This window comes from Macaca fascicularis, chromosome 13 (assembly GCF_037993035.2).
Source record: "Macaca fascicularis isolate 582-1 chromosome 13, T2T-MFA8v1.1".
In the NCBI taxonomy this organism is placed as follows: Eukaryota; Metazoa; Chordata; class Mammalia; order Primates; family Cercopithecidae; genus Macaca; species Macaca fascicularis.
Genome location: NC_088387.1, coordinates 85,096,658 through 85,113,694, shown reverse-complemented (window position 1 = coordinate 85,113,694; position 17,037 = coordinate 85,096,658). Strand labels below are relative to the sequence as shown.

The following is a 17,037-nucleotide window of genomic DNA, read 5'->3' as shown; positions in this document are numbered from 1 at the left end:
TAAACTCTACCTTTTGACTGCTAAGTTTAAGCTCCCTGTGGACAGGTGCTGTATGCATCTGGCTTGCTATTTTACTCCCATTATTTTGTGCACTAAACATTTCCTCAGTGAATCAACGTGCAAATTATTCTTTAAGTTGTGAATCTAAGATAGATGACTATTTTAGCATATCTAAGGAATGATATCTCATTAAACACTCTTTAATTCACAATTCATAATTTTCAGTTAGCTCTATACATTTAAAACTAGTTTACTGGCTGGGCATGGTGGCTCATACCTGTACTCCCAGCACTCTGGGAGGCCAAGGCAGGTGTATCACTTGAGGTCAGGAGTTCAAGACCAGCCTGGCCAATGTGGTGAAACCCTGTTTCTACTAAAAATACAAAAATTAGCAGGGTATGTGGTGGCACATGCCTGTAATCACAGCTACTCAGGAGGCTGAGGCAGGAGAATAATTTGAACCCAGGAGGTGGAGGTTGTAGTGAGCTGAGATCGCACAACTGCACTCCAGCCTGGGCAGCAGAGCTACACTCTGTCTCAAATAAAATAATATAAAATAAAAAATAAAACTAGTTTACTAAGTAAGCCATTATCAACAACAAAAACTACAACTATTTATGTGTTTTTTCCACTAATTTTATAAAACATTTAATACATATATATCTGAAAAATAAATTATTGATGATATTTATTCATTAAATCCTTATTCCAAAAGACCTCTATTAGGCAATATAATTTGCCTTATTAAAGTTAGTATATACTTCTAATAGTGAAAAAACTAAAATGTCTTTTAGAATTTATATTTTGCCTTGCTTTTATTTTTTTATTTTTTATTTTTTTTTGAGACGGAGTCTCGCTCTGCCGCCCAGGCTGGAGTGCAGTGGCCGGGTCTCAGCTCACTGCAAGCTCCACCTCCCGGGTTCATGCCATTCTCCTGCCTCAGCCTCCTGAGTAGCTGGGACTACAGGCGCCCGCCACTGCGCCCGGCTCGTTTTTTGTATTTTTTAGTAGAGACGGGGTTTCACCGTGTCAGCCAGGATGGTCTCGATCTCCTGACCTCGTGATCCGCCCGTCTCGGCCTCCCAAAGTGCTGGGATTACAGGCTTGAGCCACTGCGCCCAGCCCTTGCTTTTATATTTAGCTTACAACTGGATTAAAAGCTCCATGAAGGCAGAAACTTTATCTCATTCATTATTGAAACCCCGAATTACTGCTCTGCAAATCTCACTCAGTAACTATTTGTTAAATTGAAAAATTTATAAAACTGATACTTTTTAGAAAAGAATTCTTGTAATTATGTATAACTGAGGTTTCACAGTGCATCTTATGGGGGCTAATAACCATCTGTAATTGTTCCTCTCTAAGTTTTCATATTAAGCCTATGAGGGGAGGAAAAGAAACAATAAAAATATATGTTTATAAAACAACAGGCCCTAAAAGCAGAAAGATCACAATATATTATTCTTTGAAGACAGCAACCAATGTGCTGCTGCATGCCAGGAAAGTTATAAAACCAGCAAAGGTGCTAGAAATAAAACAGAAAACACAATCTTACCAACATGCCACCCAAATCTTTAAAAACTCTATTTCACTGTAATTATGTGATTTTAATATCAAATAAGAGTAGTCAATAAAAATAAGCATGAAAACACACAGACAGATAAACTAATCAGTCCTATCGATATTTATTAAGAATAATAATAAAGAACTAAATGACTAAGGTAATCAACACACACAATGATACCAATTCTTACCTACGGCTTTCATTTGTTTTCCAATAGCTTGGCAGATTTCTTTGGCAGCTGCAATCTGGGCTTTTTCACCTAGCAAACTGCCCACAGTAGCTCTTAGGATAAAGGAAACACATCGTCTTGAATACACAGCCTCCACATGTGTTTGTGTTGCCCGAGGATGGGAAACCAGATCAAGTACATGGGACAGGAACGTGGCAAAGCTGCGCTCCAACCACTGACCACCCAATGTTGTCACAAAAACAACGTACGCCTGTAAATAGAGGAAGGGACAACTTCAGATATACTTACATCACTGAACAGAAATCAAAGATAAAGCAACTACAAAAATAAATGATAACAGCATGCAGAATAAATTATATTTGAGACTAAAACAGAGAAAATTTAAACTTGAGATCTTTTTACTACTTCCGGAATAGGAATTATTAGTGAAGCATCTTTGACTAAAAAACAGTTCTTAAGATAACAACTTCATGAAGAACACAAAGGGACAGCAGTGAGAGGGAAGGGAAGCTGAATTTACCCCAGTGATCGGGAAGGTAACAGGTTACAGAAACAAGAAAACCTTAACATCCTAAAGAGCTATAAAATCTTACTTACGACTTTCTCTGTAAGTTAAAACATTGTTTACTAATATTTTATACTTGTTCCGGGATCAAGGTACAGTCACGATTTTGACTATGATCACCATTTCATCTTATTAGGTGTTAAGTATTATTAGATCATTAACCATAACCTCGTATCTGGTGTTGCTATTTGAAATTATAAGTCAGATATAATCTTATAATTACATTGGTGACTAAACACTGACAGAAAATCCAATCAAAGCACTAACCAATATTTTTAGGTACAGGGTTGTTGGAGAATATTAAAATCTAAATGCTCAAGCTACCTGAATATAGTTTCAATGAAAACTGAGTTATTTTATATCTGATTTTCTGTTAAGCAAAACATAGGAACTTTAAAGATATTTACACAAATATAGTAGACATAGGTTTATTTATGTATCATTAAATATCTACTCAATTTCCATATAAGCATGTAATTTGGAATTTGAATGTAACTCATTTATTTGGTAAAAGAAATATTTCGAAAGAAACCAGACAATATTAAAAATCTCTCTGTGAGCTGTTACTTCATAACAGTCTTCCATGAAGTTTCATAAGTGATATGAACAAAATCTTTTTTTTGTTTGTTTTTGAGACGGAGTCTCCCTCTGTCACCCAGGCTAGAGTGTAGTGGCGTGATCTTGGCTCACTGCAACCTCCACTTCCCTGGCTGATGTGATCCTCCTACCTCAGCCCCGTGAGAAGCTGGGACTACAGGTGTGCGCCACCATGCCTGGCTAATTTTTTGGTATTTTTAGTAGAGACAGGGTTTCATCATATTAGTCAGGCTGGTCTCAAACTCCTGACCTCAGGCTATCGCCCACCTTAGCCTCCCAAAATGCTGGGATTACAGGCATGAGCCACCACACCCAGCCAAAATTATTTTACACATATGTGTTACAAACCTGTGTAACTCCAACTCTCACTTCACGATTAACGGACCCTCCAACTTTTAACATTTCTCCACCGCTCTTTAAGAAACCTGACCCACCACGCAGAAATCCTGTGGCCATGAGCTCTAAGACTTCATCAAATGTTGCTCGCTTCACATTCTGACGCATTACTTTCAGGAAGAAAAATAAAAGTATGAGCAAATATATTTCTGCGGCACTCTAGCTTAATAATTCAAGTAATTATTTTTAAGGATATGTTACTACAATGGGGAAATGGTTTAGTATCCTTATAATTTTTTTCTTAAAACTTTCAATGTACTTATAAACCTGAATTCAATTCCAAAGCAACAAATGCTCAGAAAAATGGAAAGAGCTAGAAATAAAAGCAATTCAATAAATCTATGCAAAACAGTCTAATAATAATGACAATACTGTGTGTAACACAATAAGGACAAAGCGTACCCACAGCAGATACTACTAACCGATCTCAGTTCTCATTCCCACCTGAGGTGGACACAAAAAACTTTTCTCATCACATTGCTTTCTATACAGCAGTTACCAATAGATTAAAATGTTACTGGGAATGCAACTGAATCAGCATCCCTGGTATAGAGTTTCATATTTTATGAAGTCCTTCCACATACAGTAGCAAATGCAATCCTCACAAAAATTCTGTAGAGGAGGTATAAAGCTCATGGCTAAGAATGCAAGCTTTGGTATTTGGCTGCCCGGGACATGAATTTCATTTCCGACACAGAACAGTTTTCAGAAAATTAGTTACAGAATCTCTCTAAGTCTCTATTTCCTCATCTATAAAACAGTAATAACAACAGTACATATAATTCACAGGGCTTTTAGGAGGAATAAATTTTGTAATACACGTAATTCAGTGCCCAGCACGTAGTCAGCACTTCAAAACATTACATCATCATCATAATCTACTGAAATAATTATCATTAAAGATGAAGAAATCAAAGCTCAGAGAAGTGAAATAGGGTTTCACAGTTAATAAATACAAGAGACAGGACTTGAACCTAAAACATCTGGTTCTGTTTCTATGATACAGAGGTGGGGTAGAGGTGAGGACAAGACCGGGGCAAGGTTCACTCAGCATCTGCTCACAGGCACCCCTGAGATATCTCTACGGAACTGTGAAGCAAAGCAAGAGTAATTTGAAAACTCAATGCTGCCTCTGATTCTGTTTATAATGATAATCAGGAAAAATTAAAAATTAATACTGTGGTACAAACGGGGATCTACTCATCAGAGACTGAAAATAAATAGCAAATAAAGTGCCAGATTCCAGTACTTTATACATTATCCAAAATCATTTCATAAATCTTATATGCTTGTATGTCCAGCATAATTTCTAGATATCCTGTACATTATCATCACAAAAAATGTGACTATATCAAGGAAAATGCCATTTGGGTTTTTTTTTTTTTTTTTAATTTTTTGAGATGGAGTCTGGCTCTGTCACCCAGGCTGGAGTGCAGTGGTGCGATCTCGGCTCACTGCAACCTCTGCTGCCCAGGTTCATGGGATTCTCCTGCCTCAGCCTCCTGAGTAGCTGGGATTACAGGTGCGTACCACCATGCCCGGCTAATTTTTTTTTTTTTTGAGATGGAGTCTGGCTCTGTTGCCCAGGCTGGAGTGCAGTGGCACGATCTCGGCTCACTGCAAGCTCCGCTTCCCGGGTTCATGCCATTTTCCTGCCTCAGCCTCCCAAGTAGCTGTGACTACAGGCGCCCGCCACCACGCCCAGCTAATTTTTTGTATTTTTAGTAGAGATGGGGTTTCACGAGTTAGCCAGGATGGTCTCGATCTCCTGACCTTGTGATCCACCTGCCTCGGCCTCCCAAAGTGTAGGGATTACAGGCGTGAGCCACTGCGCCTGGCCAATTTTTGTATTTTTAGTAGAGACGGGGTTTCAGCATCTTGGCCAGGCTAGTGTTGAACTCCTGACCTCATGATCCAACCGTCTTGGCCTCCCAAAAGTGCTGGGATTACAGCTGTGAGCCACCGCGCCCAGCCAGGTTCTTTCATTTTATGAAAAAGTAGACAAAGATACTTAAAAATTTAAATCCATTACAGTGACCTGTCTATATGTAATAACTAATTAGGTTTGTTATGGTCTAAATCAAGGGCAAACACAATACCTGTTGCCTGTTTTGGCATTAAAGCTGTGGCCATGACTGTTCCTAAAAGTTTAGACACTGCCACTCGTACCCCATAATTTGAGTTTTCCAAAGCCTTAAAGCAGAGAGTGGCTATATTTTCTAGTTCAGCAGTCCACATAAATACGGCTTCATTCTGTAGTTCTAGTAGACACTGGAATTAAAAACAAAAAAGTAAATAACATCCTACAACATCTGCTTCCAGATATGGAAGAGCAAGAACCAGACTCACCGCCTCTCTTGAGATAACCAAAACACTAGACAAAATAAATGAAACAAGTTTTCAAGACACTGGACCTCAGGCAATGAAGCATTTTATGGTATCCTTAAGAGATGAGGAAAAAACAAGATGAACCCTACAATTGTCCCAGCCTACTGCTTTGAGAGAGTTTCCAGTTAGGAAGAAACATGTAACACTAAACTACCACATTAGAAAAGAAGAACGGTCTCAAATCAATAACCTCAACTTCACCCTTAAAAAACTAGATGAAAGAGAGCAAATTCAACACAAAGTAAGCCGAAAAAGGAAATAATAAAGGAAATTAATGACTAGGAAACTGAAAAATAATAGAAATGAAACCAAAGCTGCTTCTTTAAGAAGAGTAATAAATTTGATAAATCTCTAGTCAGGCTGATGAGGAAAAACAAAACAGTAAAAATACAAATTACCAAAATTAGAAATGAGAGAGGTCAAATCACTACAGATTCAACATGTTTTACAAAGTTAGAATATGTGAACAACTTTATGCCAATAAAGTTGACAACTTAGAGGAAATAGACAATTTTCTCAAGAAGAAACAGATAACCTGAATAGCCCAGTATCTATGTTAAAATTTGATTCTGTACTTCAAAATCTTTCCCTCAAAAAAAACTCTAGGAGACGGCTACACCAGTGAATTCAACAAAATGTTCAGGTAAGAAATAATACCAATTCTATACAAACTCTTCCAGAATATTGAAGGGAACTTTCCAACTAATCCTATAATGCCAATATCACCCTGACGCTGAAACCTAACAAAGACACTACATGAAAAAGAAACTACATATCCATATCCCATATGAACACAGATACACATTTCTAAACAAACTTCTAGCAACATTAATAAAATAATATATAAGGATAATATATCATGACCAAGTGAGGTTTATCTTAAGAATGCAATATTGGTTAAAATTCTAAAACTAATCAATGTTATTCAACACATTAGCAAACTAAAAAAGAAAAATCAAATCATTATCTCAATAGATGCTGAAAAATGATTTGACAGGCACATGTCACCACGCCTGGCTAACTTTTGTATTTTTAGTAGAGATGGGGTTTTGCCATGTTGGCCAGGTTGGTCTCAAACTCCTGACCTCAGGTGATCCTTCCGTCTTGGCCTCCCAAAGTGCTGGGATTACAGGTGTGAGCCACCACGCCAGCCTAGATGTTGACATTGATATAATTCATGATTTTATTCATATTTTCCCAGGCTTATTTGTATTCTGTCAAGATCTGTACATTTAACATTACAAGATGTTGCTAAGAGAAATTAAAGACCAAAATAAATGGAGAGATATATCACGTACTTTCATAGGGTGGAAGACTTAATATTGTTAGGATGGTAATTCTCTCCAAATTCAATGCAACCTGAATCAAAATCCCAGCATGGTCTTTTTGTAGACACTGACAAACCTAGACTAGGCAAAACAATTTTGAAAAAGAACAAAGTTGGAGGACTAACAGCACCTGATTTCAAGACTTATTATAAAGGTACAGTCATGAAGAAAAGTGTTGTTGGCATCAAGATAGACAAATGGATCAATAAAACAGAATAGAGTCCAAAATTATACCTATACATACACACACAACTGATTTTCAACAAAGGGAGCAAAGGGAGTTTAGTGAAGAAAAGACAGGCTTTTCGAAATGGCACTGGAAGAAGTGGATATCCATATTGAAAACAAAAAACAAAAAAATTTGATTCCAACCTTGCACCATATACAAAAATTAACTCAAAATGGATCATATATCTAGGTATAAAACTATAAAACCTCTAGAAGGAAACACAGGACAAACCCTGGTTTACAAAATGTTTCCTTAGATACAACACCAAATGCACAATTCATATAAGAAAAACAGATACATTGGATGAAATTCAAAATGTCTTTTCCTTATAAGGCACTATTTAGAGAATAAAGAGACAGGCCACCGATTGGGAAAATATTTGTAAATCACGTATCTGATAAAGGAATATGTAAAGAACCTAAAAAACACTCTCAAAAGTCAGTAATTACAAAACAACCCTATAAAACAATGGACAAAAGATTGAGCACACCATTCTTCAAAGAAGATATGGATGGCAAATAAGCACCTGAAGATATGCTTATCATTCATCATTAGGGAAATGCAAATTAAAGCCACAATGAGATACCATTGAGATATGAGATACAATGAGATATGTATCCATTAGAATGGCTTAAATTAAAAAGACTGTCAGTAACAAACAATGGTGATGACATGGAGGAAGTGAAATTCTCATACACTGCTAGTAGAGATGTAAAATGGCACAAGTACCTTGGAAAACTGTTTTGTAGTTATCTGAACGGTAAACTAAATCTGCCCTATGAACCAGCTATTCCATCCCTAGGTATGTGCCGAAGAGAAATGAAAGCATATGTTCATGCAAAAACTTATATACAGATGTTCACAGAAGCTTTTTTTATAATAATCAAAACTGGAAGCAACTCAAATGTTTATAACAGGTGAGTGAACAAACCAATGTGACATATCCATACAAGGAAATACTACTCAGCAATAAAAAGGAATGCACTATAGATACATATACAACATAAATGAATTTCAAAATAATTATACTAAGCAAAAGAAGCCAGAATACACATATGCACAAAAGTATATCTCATGATGTGATATTATTATATAATTCTAGAAAATTTAATCCGTTGGAACACAAAACATAATTTAAAATTTTAAAAGAAAAAAAATCATTGACTGTTTAAGAGCAAGAAGGATAAGGAGCAGTATTCTAAATTGGTCAAGTACTAACCTTGGCCACTGCACATCGAACAGCCATTGACCTATCAGTCAAGAGAGACCTGGCATTCTTATAAATATCACGATGAGAGGAAGCTGCTGCACCACCCAGGCCACTTAGAACTTTCTGCAGACTCATTAAGATTTCACTTCGCCCTTGAGACTAGACATGTATAGGAAAAAAAAAAAAAAAGATTTTGTAAAATAAATTCCATATTTAAACAAGAACATGCCAAGACAAAAGTTCTTTGGGTCTAATGGTCTTACCTCCAAATTATAAACAGTAAATAATGAAAAGTACAATAAAATTAAGTATCCTGGAAAGTAAGAATATTCCATTAAATATTATCTTTCTTAAAAATTAGGTGATAAGTAAATATATTCCAATGTTTCTATGACTTACTGAAGTACATACAATATACTGAGAACATGAAGACAGACTCAAAAGCTTCAATATATCTCAACGACCCAAACTTTTCAGAATATAAAATATTTTCAGAATATAAAATATTAAGTATAAAATAGTTAAGAAAAAAATACATAAACCATCCAAAAGAGGAAGCAGAAAACAACCAACACATTTAAAAAAAGTGTCAGAAATATGGCAAACCTTCGTCTTCCTGTGACTAACTCCAACTCTTATATCCATATTCTCATAGTGCTTATTGTTATTTCTAACAGTGTACTCATCACAGTGTATCACAAAGCTTATTCACACTTGGATCTCTTCCACTACATCGTAACTTCTTTGAGGTCAGGACCATCTTTGTACGCTTAATGCCTGACAAATAATATTTTATCAATTCTTTTTTAATGAATGAATAGACAAATAGTTCCCAGAAGAGGTATCCAATTCTAGTCCAATGACAGGTATCACTGAACAGGAAAATAATTTAGGCACAAAACACACAGGCACAGGGAAAAGGCCATGTGATAAAGGAGGCAGAGATGGGAGAGATGCCTCTATAAGCCGAGGAAGATCAAAGATTTCCAGCAACCACTAGAAGGTAAGAAGGAAAGGAAGCATTCTTCTCTAGATCCTTCAGTAGAAACATGGCTTTGCTGACACTTTATTGCAGACCTCCAGCTTCCAGAACTGTGAGACAATAAATTGCTGTTTTAAGCCACCCAGTCTAAGGTAATTTATTACAGCAACCAGAAAATTAACACATTAGCTATGGCACCAAAAAAAGAAGAAAAAAAAAAGCCAATCCAAAAGTATCACAGGACTAAATAAAAAATAACAGGTAAACCTATTCATTGTCAAAGAAAAGCATTCTTTCTCTTCCCCCGATGTATGTTAAAAGAAGGGACAAGTAATAATTTGAAATTACCTCCTTGTTAAGCAATACGAGTACCACAGTGACAGAAAAAGAAACAAACAAAACATATTTTAGCTGACATCTAACTCTTGCCACAAGCAAATATTCAAATAATACTGGTTGTAAAACTTACCTCTGCACTTTTCAGAGATTTCAATAGATTATTCACTGTTTCTGGAAATGCGCTGCCCAACATTCTCCCCATTTTTTCATAAAATGCTCCAACACAAGCCACTGCAGCCCTGTGAGAAGTGACAATTTCACTGGTCATCGTTCAGGTTAATGATACAATTATACTTTTCTCATTTTCAGAAATCAATCTGCATTTGTCTAGGACACATTTGGCTATAATCCTTAATTTCAACTATCGAAAACAATTTGTTTATCCTTCATAACTGCAACAAATACTATACTATATTTACACTGTATTCTTGTTAAATACTATAAATTGTATTCTTGTTAAAATACAAAAGAATCTACATATGTACATAATAAATCATACCCGTTATTTGGGAAGAAATCCAAGCTTTTCTTTTTTTGGGGGGAAGACAAAGTCTCACTCTGTCACCCAGGCTGGAGTGCAGTGGCATGGACCCGGCTCATTGCAACCTCCGCCTCCTGGGTTCAAGCCCTTCTCCCGCCTCAGCCTCCCAAGTAACTGGGATTACAGGTGCGTGCCATCATTCCCAGCTCATTTTGTATATTTAGTAGAGACGGGGTTTCACCACATTAGCCAGGCTGATCTCGAACTCCTGACCTCAGATGATCTGCCCGCCTCGGCCTCCCAAAGTGCTGGGATAACAGGCGTGAGCCACCACGCCCAGCCCCTAAGCTTTCCTTCTATGAAGACTTTCCAAATTATGTCAATCCTCAACAATCCCTCTCTTCTTTCATTATATATGACACTAATGTCAATCACTCATTTTGACAAAATTATATCATTTATTGTGTTGTAACTTGACCATTTTATATGTCTCCATCTTGTCTTGCCAGTGGAAATGTAAACTCCAGAAACAGGGAATATATCTCACACATTTGCATCGCTCACAGTGTCTGCCTCTTAATTTACAAATAATACTATACTATTTGTAAACCTGTAAAATTTAATCTAAATTACATTAACAGAACACTCGGAAGAATAAACCAATAGCAACACATTTCTTCAGGAGCAAGAAATGACCCCACTGTCACTTAGGTCAATAGTAAGTGAATAGCTGTGGGTTTAGCTTAAAGGCAAAAGTAGGGCATGGTGGTTAAGAGTGGATGCTTTGGAGTCTGGCAGACCTGTGCCTAAATCCTAGAACCCACCGTCTAATAGCTATGTGTAGTTGGATCTTGGAAGTGGGCAGGTGGTCTACCATGAGGCGAGTCACTCCAGCTCCAACAAATAAAAATAAATAAAAGCTGTGTGATCTGAGCAATTTACAGATAAGAGAGTTAACTAAATTTAGCTCACAATCAAACACATAATAAACAGTAGAATCAGGGAATCAACTTTCACCTCTTCAACTCCAAATCTCATGCTTTTTGATACCCTGTAGGCTGATAATAAATTTTAAATGACTGGCGTCACATGCCAGCATACATTAGAGATTTCCTAAATAGGACCCATGGATCCACTGGAAATACATATGAATGTATAATCAATTCTACTTAACCAGAACTATAAAATTATGTGTGTATTTGCTAAGTAGCAGTGAACACAGCTTCAAACTTCAAAATAAACTAGAAAGTACCAGAACTGTCTAATCTCCTCTAAAACTTTTGAGGTTTACATCTATCCTAAACAAAACACAAAATCTAATCACAATGTATCTAGGTAGTTACCTAGTGATACCAGGTAACTACCTAAAAGTAGACCTAAAAATCAGAATCCAGGTTTTGAATAATCTCTCTATTTCCTCTGTAAGCTATTATGCTGACCATGGCCCTTTGAATGTTGACGTTCTAGAGTTGTATCCCTAGCCGTCTTCTCAAATATACTCTTCCTCCTAGGTAACTTTACTCATATCAAAGGATTCAGCCTACTCACCAAAACTACATTTCCAAGAAATCTAAAATCCCAACAAGAATTTCTCTTCTCAAATATACTCCTTCTCTTCTCTTCTCAAATATACTCCTCCTCCTAGGTAACTTTACTCATATCAAAGGATTCAGCCCACTCACCAAAACTACATTCCCAACAAATCTCTAAAATCCCAACAAGAATTTCCAACTACCTATTATACGCTGTCATTTGGATATTCCCATTTGTATTCCAGAATCAGCATGCCTAAAATTTAACTCATTTTCTTCCCATCACAACTCAATCCACTTAGAGCTCTCATTGTTAGCAGCATGTCACAGGTTCCACCCACCTGGGGGTTTTTATGGTCCATAGTCTCCTACTACGTTTCCTTGAAAGAAAAAATAAAACTTCAAGGGCCCCTGTTAAAGTAAGTACTTACAATTTTGTTGGTAAGTAGGCTGCAGTGTCATCTTTATTTCTGATAATGTCATTGCATTTATCAAGTGTCTGAAAAACTGTAAAAGTATCTCCAATGCTATAAAGGGCTGCGAGATTTTTAGCTAACAATTTTCGTGTAGGTGGTCCAGGTGAACTACTTATTAATCCAGTTAATTGTTCGACAAGTTTTTTCTGTTTTTCCTTTACATCGGTCTGTTACAAAAACATTTTTAAAAGAACATCATTAAAAAATTTTTTTGTTACCTTTTAATCAAAATAAAAACTACTTAACGCTTAAGGCACTCTAATAATTAAAAATTTGTATTGTATTAAACATAAACCGTGAGAATTTTTAAGTTATGGAAAAGTTCAGTAAGAAATGAGCCATTCTTTCCTACATTAAATATTCTCCTTCATTCTCCTCCAAAGCCAAAAGGTTAGCTCCAATAAAAGTGAAGACTCTGATTCAAAAAGTTATGAGACCAACTTACTGAGAAATAAATCAGCAGCCAAAAGATGCAAAATATTGGGTGTACGGACAACTGACGTCTTACAACCCAGATAGGTTTCCCATGTAAAAGCAAAGTCAGCAGTTCATAAAGTTACAGGCCAGCAAATGAAACCAAAAGAAACTGAAGAGGCCTAGGCAACAGGAAAAAAAATACCCAGCTCTACCCATAATCAATACCTAGAATTCATTCATTTATTCAAACAATATTTATTATGTACTTAATGTATGCCACGTACTAGGGCGCAACAGTGAACAAAATAGACAACAAGTCCCTGCCCTCATGAAGTTTACATTCTAGTGGGGAGGGATAGAGTTTACCAAACAAACAAATGAATGGTATGGGTGCTTACTGTTTTATGTGGATTAATTAGAAAAGGCCTCTCTCTGAAGAGAAGCGAAGGGGTGAGCCAGGCAGATACCCAGGGGAAGAACATTCCAGGCTGAAGGAACAAGCATAAAGGCCTTGAGGTTGGAGCATTCTTAGCATCCTTGAAGACAGCAAGAAGGCCAGTTTGACTGGAGCGGAGTAAGAGAGAGAAAGTAGTAAGAGACGAAGTCAGAAGGATAGAAGGGGCCAGATCAGGTAGTCTCTTGTACCCCACTATAGAACTCTGTATGTTACTCTCACTAAGAGAACTTTGTATATTACTCTGAGTAACAGTTTGAAGTAGAGGAGGGTCGTGATCTAAATGTTTTAACAGGCTCACTCTGACTTCTAAGAATACTCTATAAGGTCCACAAATGGAGAGCATCATGAGCAAACAGGAAGCAGATGCAATAATCTAGAGAGATGATAGTGGTAACCATGGAGACAAGTAAACTCTGGATTAATTTGTGGAGGAAACCATAGGATTTGCTGGTGAATATGACGTGAAATTTGAGAAAAAGAGGGAAGTCAAAAATGACTCTATGGTTTTCCCCCTAAGCAACCAGAAGGATGAAATGGTCATTTCCTGAGATAGAGAACATAGGGAAAAAGACAAGTTTGGGAGGAGAAATCAAGAATTTGGTTTGGGTATATTAACTCTGGGATGCCACTTAGGTAAGAAAGAAGTAGAGTAAACATTATTCTGGGAATCACTATTTCATAGACGATAGTAAAAATCACACAATTAGATATCACTGAGGGAATATGTACAGATTTTTTTAAAATGCCCTGAACTGAGGAAGATTTAAAAAAGAACAATTAGTAGTTAGTGAAGTGGGAGAGGAACCAAAACCTAACAGTGTCTTGGGAAGCCACGAACAGGAAGAAAACTTCACACAAACTGTGCAAAGCAATGAAAACAATATTATTTTCTAATTTGGGTGGAGGGTGTACAGATATTCATATTATGCTTCATAACTATGTTTTATATAGTCTTGTATTTATCAATTTCACAACAAAATTAAAGATGTTTTAAGTGTTTCGAGGTGAAAAGATGGAGATGGATCAAATAAGACAGAATACTGACCACTGATTGCCCAGACCACTGATGGCTGGACAAGAGCTGTTTCAGTGGAGTGGAAGTAAATCCCCGGTTGTAGGGGATTTAAGAGAAAACAGAAACTTCTAGTTAAAGATTACAAGTGAATCCATGCATTAACTGTTTCTTTTTGTTGTTGTTGTTATTAGTATACTATAAGTTCTAGGGTACATGTACATAAAGTGCAGGTTTGTTGCATATGTATACATGTGCCATGTTGGTGTGCTGCACCTATTAACTCATTTACATTAGGTCAAGCATTAACTGTTTCCATAGAAACTCCATTAAAACCATACTAAAGGGCAACAAGAGGAATAATAACAACAAAGCACAAATCCAAAGGGTAAAGAAAATAGGAAAAAGAATCAGCATAATATTTGGAAACCAAGTGTTCCCAACAGGGAAAGCTAAGAAAGGACCTATCTTACTACACAGGACCCCCTAAGAGATCGTGGTATTTTTAAGCCCTAGGTGCTTTTGGAGGTGGGAGTGAAGTTGTACCTTGACAGAGAGGGAATAGTTGAGAGTCTAAGAAGCAGTAAGACTCCTCTTCTCCACTATGGAAGCAGACTGAAACCTTAGTCTCTGGGAAGAGTGAAATACCGTATGTCTAGACTAGGAGACCCCAGGCACAGTTGCGGTCTGGGAAAACTGCACTGAAAACACAGATATGCAGTGAAAGTACACATACTGAATGTTAAAGTCTCCACTCTTCTCCCACAATTCCAAGAATATAGCCAGCTAGCCATATACTCTTCAGACCTGAGAGTAGAAAAGTATCTTCTGGGGAATAAGCAGCCTACAGAAATCTGAAATACTACGGTCAGGAACCAGACCAGCCTACAGTGAAGTCCAGTTTAAAAGATTGGCCCTGCTGAGAAAAGGTTTTACTACTCACTTTTAAATTTGAACAGCCAAAGATCATCAGACATTTGAGGGAAGCATCTACCTTTTTTTTTTCCCCCCCAGATGGAGTTTTCACTCTTGTCATCCAGGCTGGAGTGCAATAGCGCGATCTAGGCTCCTTGCAACCCCCACCTCTCAGGTTCAAGCGATTCTCCTGCCTCAGCCTCCCGAGTAGCTGGGATTACAGGCGCCCACCACCATGCCTGGCTAATTTTTGTATTTTTAGTAGAGACGGGGTTTCACCATGTTGGCCAGGCTAGTCTGGAACTCTTGACCTCAGGTGATCCGCCCACCTCGGCTTCCCAAAGTGCTGCGATTACAGGCGTGAGCCACCACGCCGGGCCATATCTACTTTTAAAGACAGAATATAAAATACACAGACAATAAAAAATAAGCTGAATCGAGACTATGCAGGAAGAAAACAAAGAAAAAAAAAAGCCTATTATTGACTCCTCAGAGAGATAAGTGAAGATACTGGGATTGTTAGGCTGCATAGACAGACCACTTGCAATGGGTGATGATAAATTTAAAGTGACACCAATCATGTAGCCACGTTTTTCTCCAGTTACAATGAACTGCACAGGTAGAGATATAAAGAAGGTAGGCAATGAGCTGGATTTAAACGAGGTTTGAGTTTTGCCACTAAATTCCCATTCGTGCAATATTCTGAAGTTCCATAAGTGACCCACAAACCTTCCAAAACATAATATATGTTTTCTTAAGAATCATGACCACATAATCTCTTTACATTAATGCAACTGGGAAAAAAGAGCAATACCATACCTTGTTGGCAGCAACCAAGACTTTATCAAGAAATCGCAACCATTCAAAGATAAAAACCGGTCTTTTTGCTTCAGTGATTTGAGCCAAAGCTTCTTCATTTAGCAATAAACTGTGGGCTAACTCCATTACTGAAGTTTTAAATTCACACCTTAAATTTAACAGAGTAAAAAATACTTGTAAGTTTCTTTTTAATGTTGAAAGTCAAGCTTTATGGAATATACCCACTAAGAAAAGTATGACTACTCATTTCTTTTGTGGAAAAACTCAACTTCTTTGAGGCAAAACCTGAAAACATACTTTTAAAGGACAAAAATACAAACAAAAAAAAAAAGCGAAAAAAACTGCTTGGTATAAGGAAGAATGAATCATGGAGTGAAAGGAAAATTAAAATAAATTACTGCCCAAAAAAAAGGCATTATTCCAGAAGAAATATGTCCAGCAACACATATGTCATTTACTCTTTCTATAAATGAGAAAACTGAAGCACTAAGATCAAACACCCCAGCCGGGCTTGACAACCATCCTCCTCTTTTTCTCGTCCACTGTTCGGTATATCGCACCTTTACCCTCCCGCGCTGCACCTGGTCAGGGGGACTGAGGTCAAAACACCCAGCACAGACATCCCGAACTGCAGGTCTCCAAGACTCTTCCAAAGGGGATGGGTGGGGCGGCCAGGTCCCGGCGGCCAAAGCCTCAGTGACAACACCGGGCGGTCAGGAATGCACCCGAGAAGCCTCGCGCGCTCGGGGTCTGGCTTCACCCGGCTACTCCAAAAACCGAAAGCGGCTGACCCGGGGAAACGCAAGAGGCCGCCGCAAGCCTCCGTGGGGTTCCGCAGGCTGTCAATAGCACGAGGCGGCGGCTCGGAACTGCGCAGGTAGCCAGAAAAGGGAAAATGTTCAGTACGAACTCAAATTTCCTCCCCACCCGTCTAAAAATGTACGTGGGACAGGAGTCCGTGCGTGTCAACGTGCATGCTTCCGCGACCTCACCTTCTAGTCTGAAAAGGCAGATCAGCTGAGCTCCGGGGGCACAGGCAGCCACCAAGAGACCCGGATGCCCCACCTCCCGCACTCCTGCCTGCAGGAAACAAGGGAACAGCGCTTGCGCGGAGGGCTGGTCTTGCGCAAGCGCAGTCAC

The 17,037-nt window shown here is 37.9% G+C and overlaps 2 protein-coding genes across 9 annotated transcripts in view; one reads left to right on the top strand and one right to left on the bottom strand.

The window, feature by feature from the left end:
• The window catches only part of HEATR5B (HEAT repeat containing 5B), a 106,795-nt gene extending 89,826 nt beyond the window's left edge, over positions 1 to 16,969 (bottom strand). For 6 of the 7 annotated variants that reach the window (XR_012422493.1, XR_012422492.1, XR_012422491.1 and 3 more), the window contains exons 1-8: positions 16,890 to 16,969; positions 15,898 to 16,045; positions 12,233 to 12,444; positions 9,919 to 10,027; positions 8,477 to 8,626; positions 5,412 to 5,583; positions 3,265 to 3,422; positions 1,755 to 2,004 (exon numbers count right to left, since the gene is read on the bottom strand). Coding sequence is in view for 3 of the 7 variants with exons in the window: in XM_005576125.5 (XP_005576182.2) it covers positions 1,755 to 2,004; positions 3,265 to 3,422; positions 5,412 to 5,583; positions 8,477 to 8,626; positions 9,919 to 10,027; positions 12,233 to 12,444; positions 15,898 to 16,023 (1,177 nt within the window). In the remaining 4 variants the exon portion in view is untranslated. Of the gene's footprint in view, positions 1 to 1,754; positions 2,005 to 3,264; positions 3,423 to 5,411; positions 5,584 to 8,476; positions 8,627 to 9,918; positions 10,028 to 12,232; positions 12,445 to 15,897; positions 16,046 to 16,457; positions 16,767 to 16,889 lie in introns of all 7 variants that reach the window. The other variant, XM_065527174.2, reaches the window with a different exon arrangement.
• Positions 9,031 to 17,037, top strand: part of NDUFAF7 (NADH:ubiquinone oxidoreductase complex assembly factor 7) — a 172,458-nt gene continuing 164,451 nt past the window's right edge. Inside the window, exon 1 of one of the 2 annotated variants that reach the window (XM_065527179.2) lies at positions 9,031 to 9,037. The gene's annotated coding sequence lies outside the window, so the exon portion shown is untranslated. The remainder of the gene's footprint in view (positions 9,038 to 17,037) is intronic. The other variant, XM_065527180.2, reaches the window with a different exon arrangement.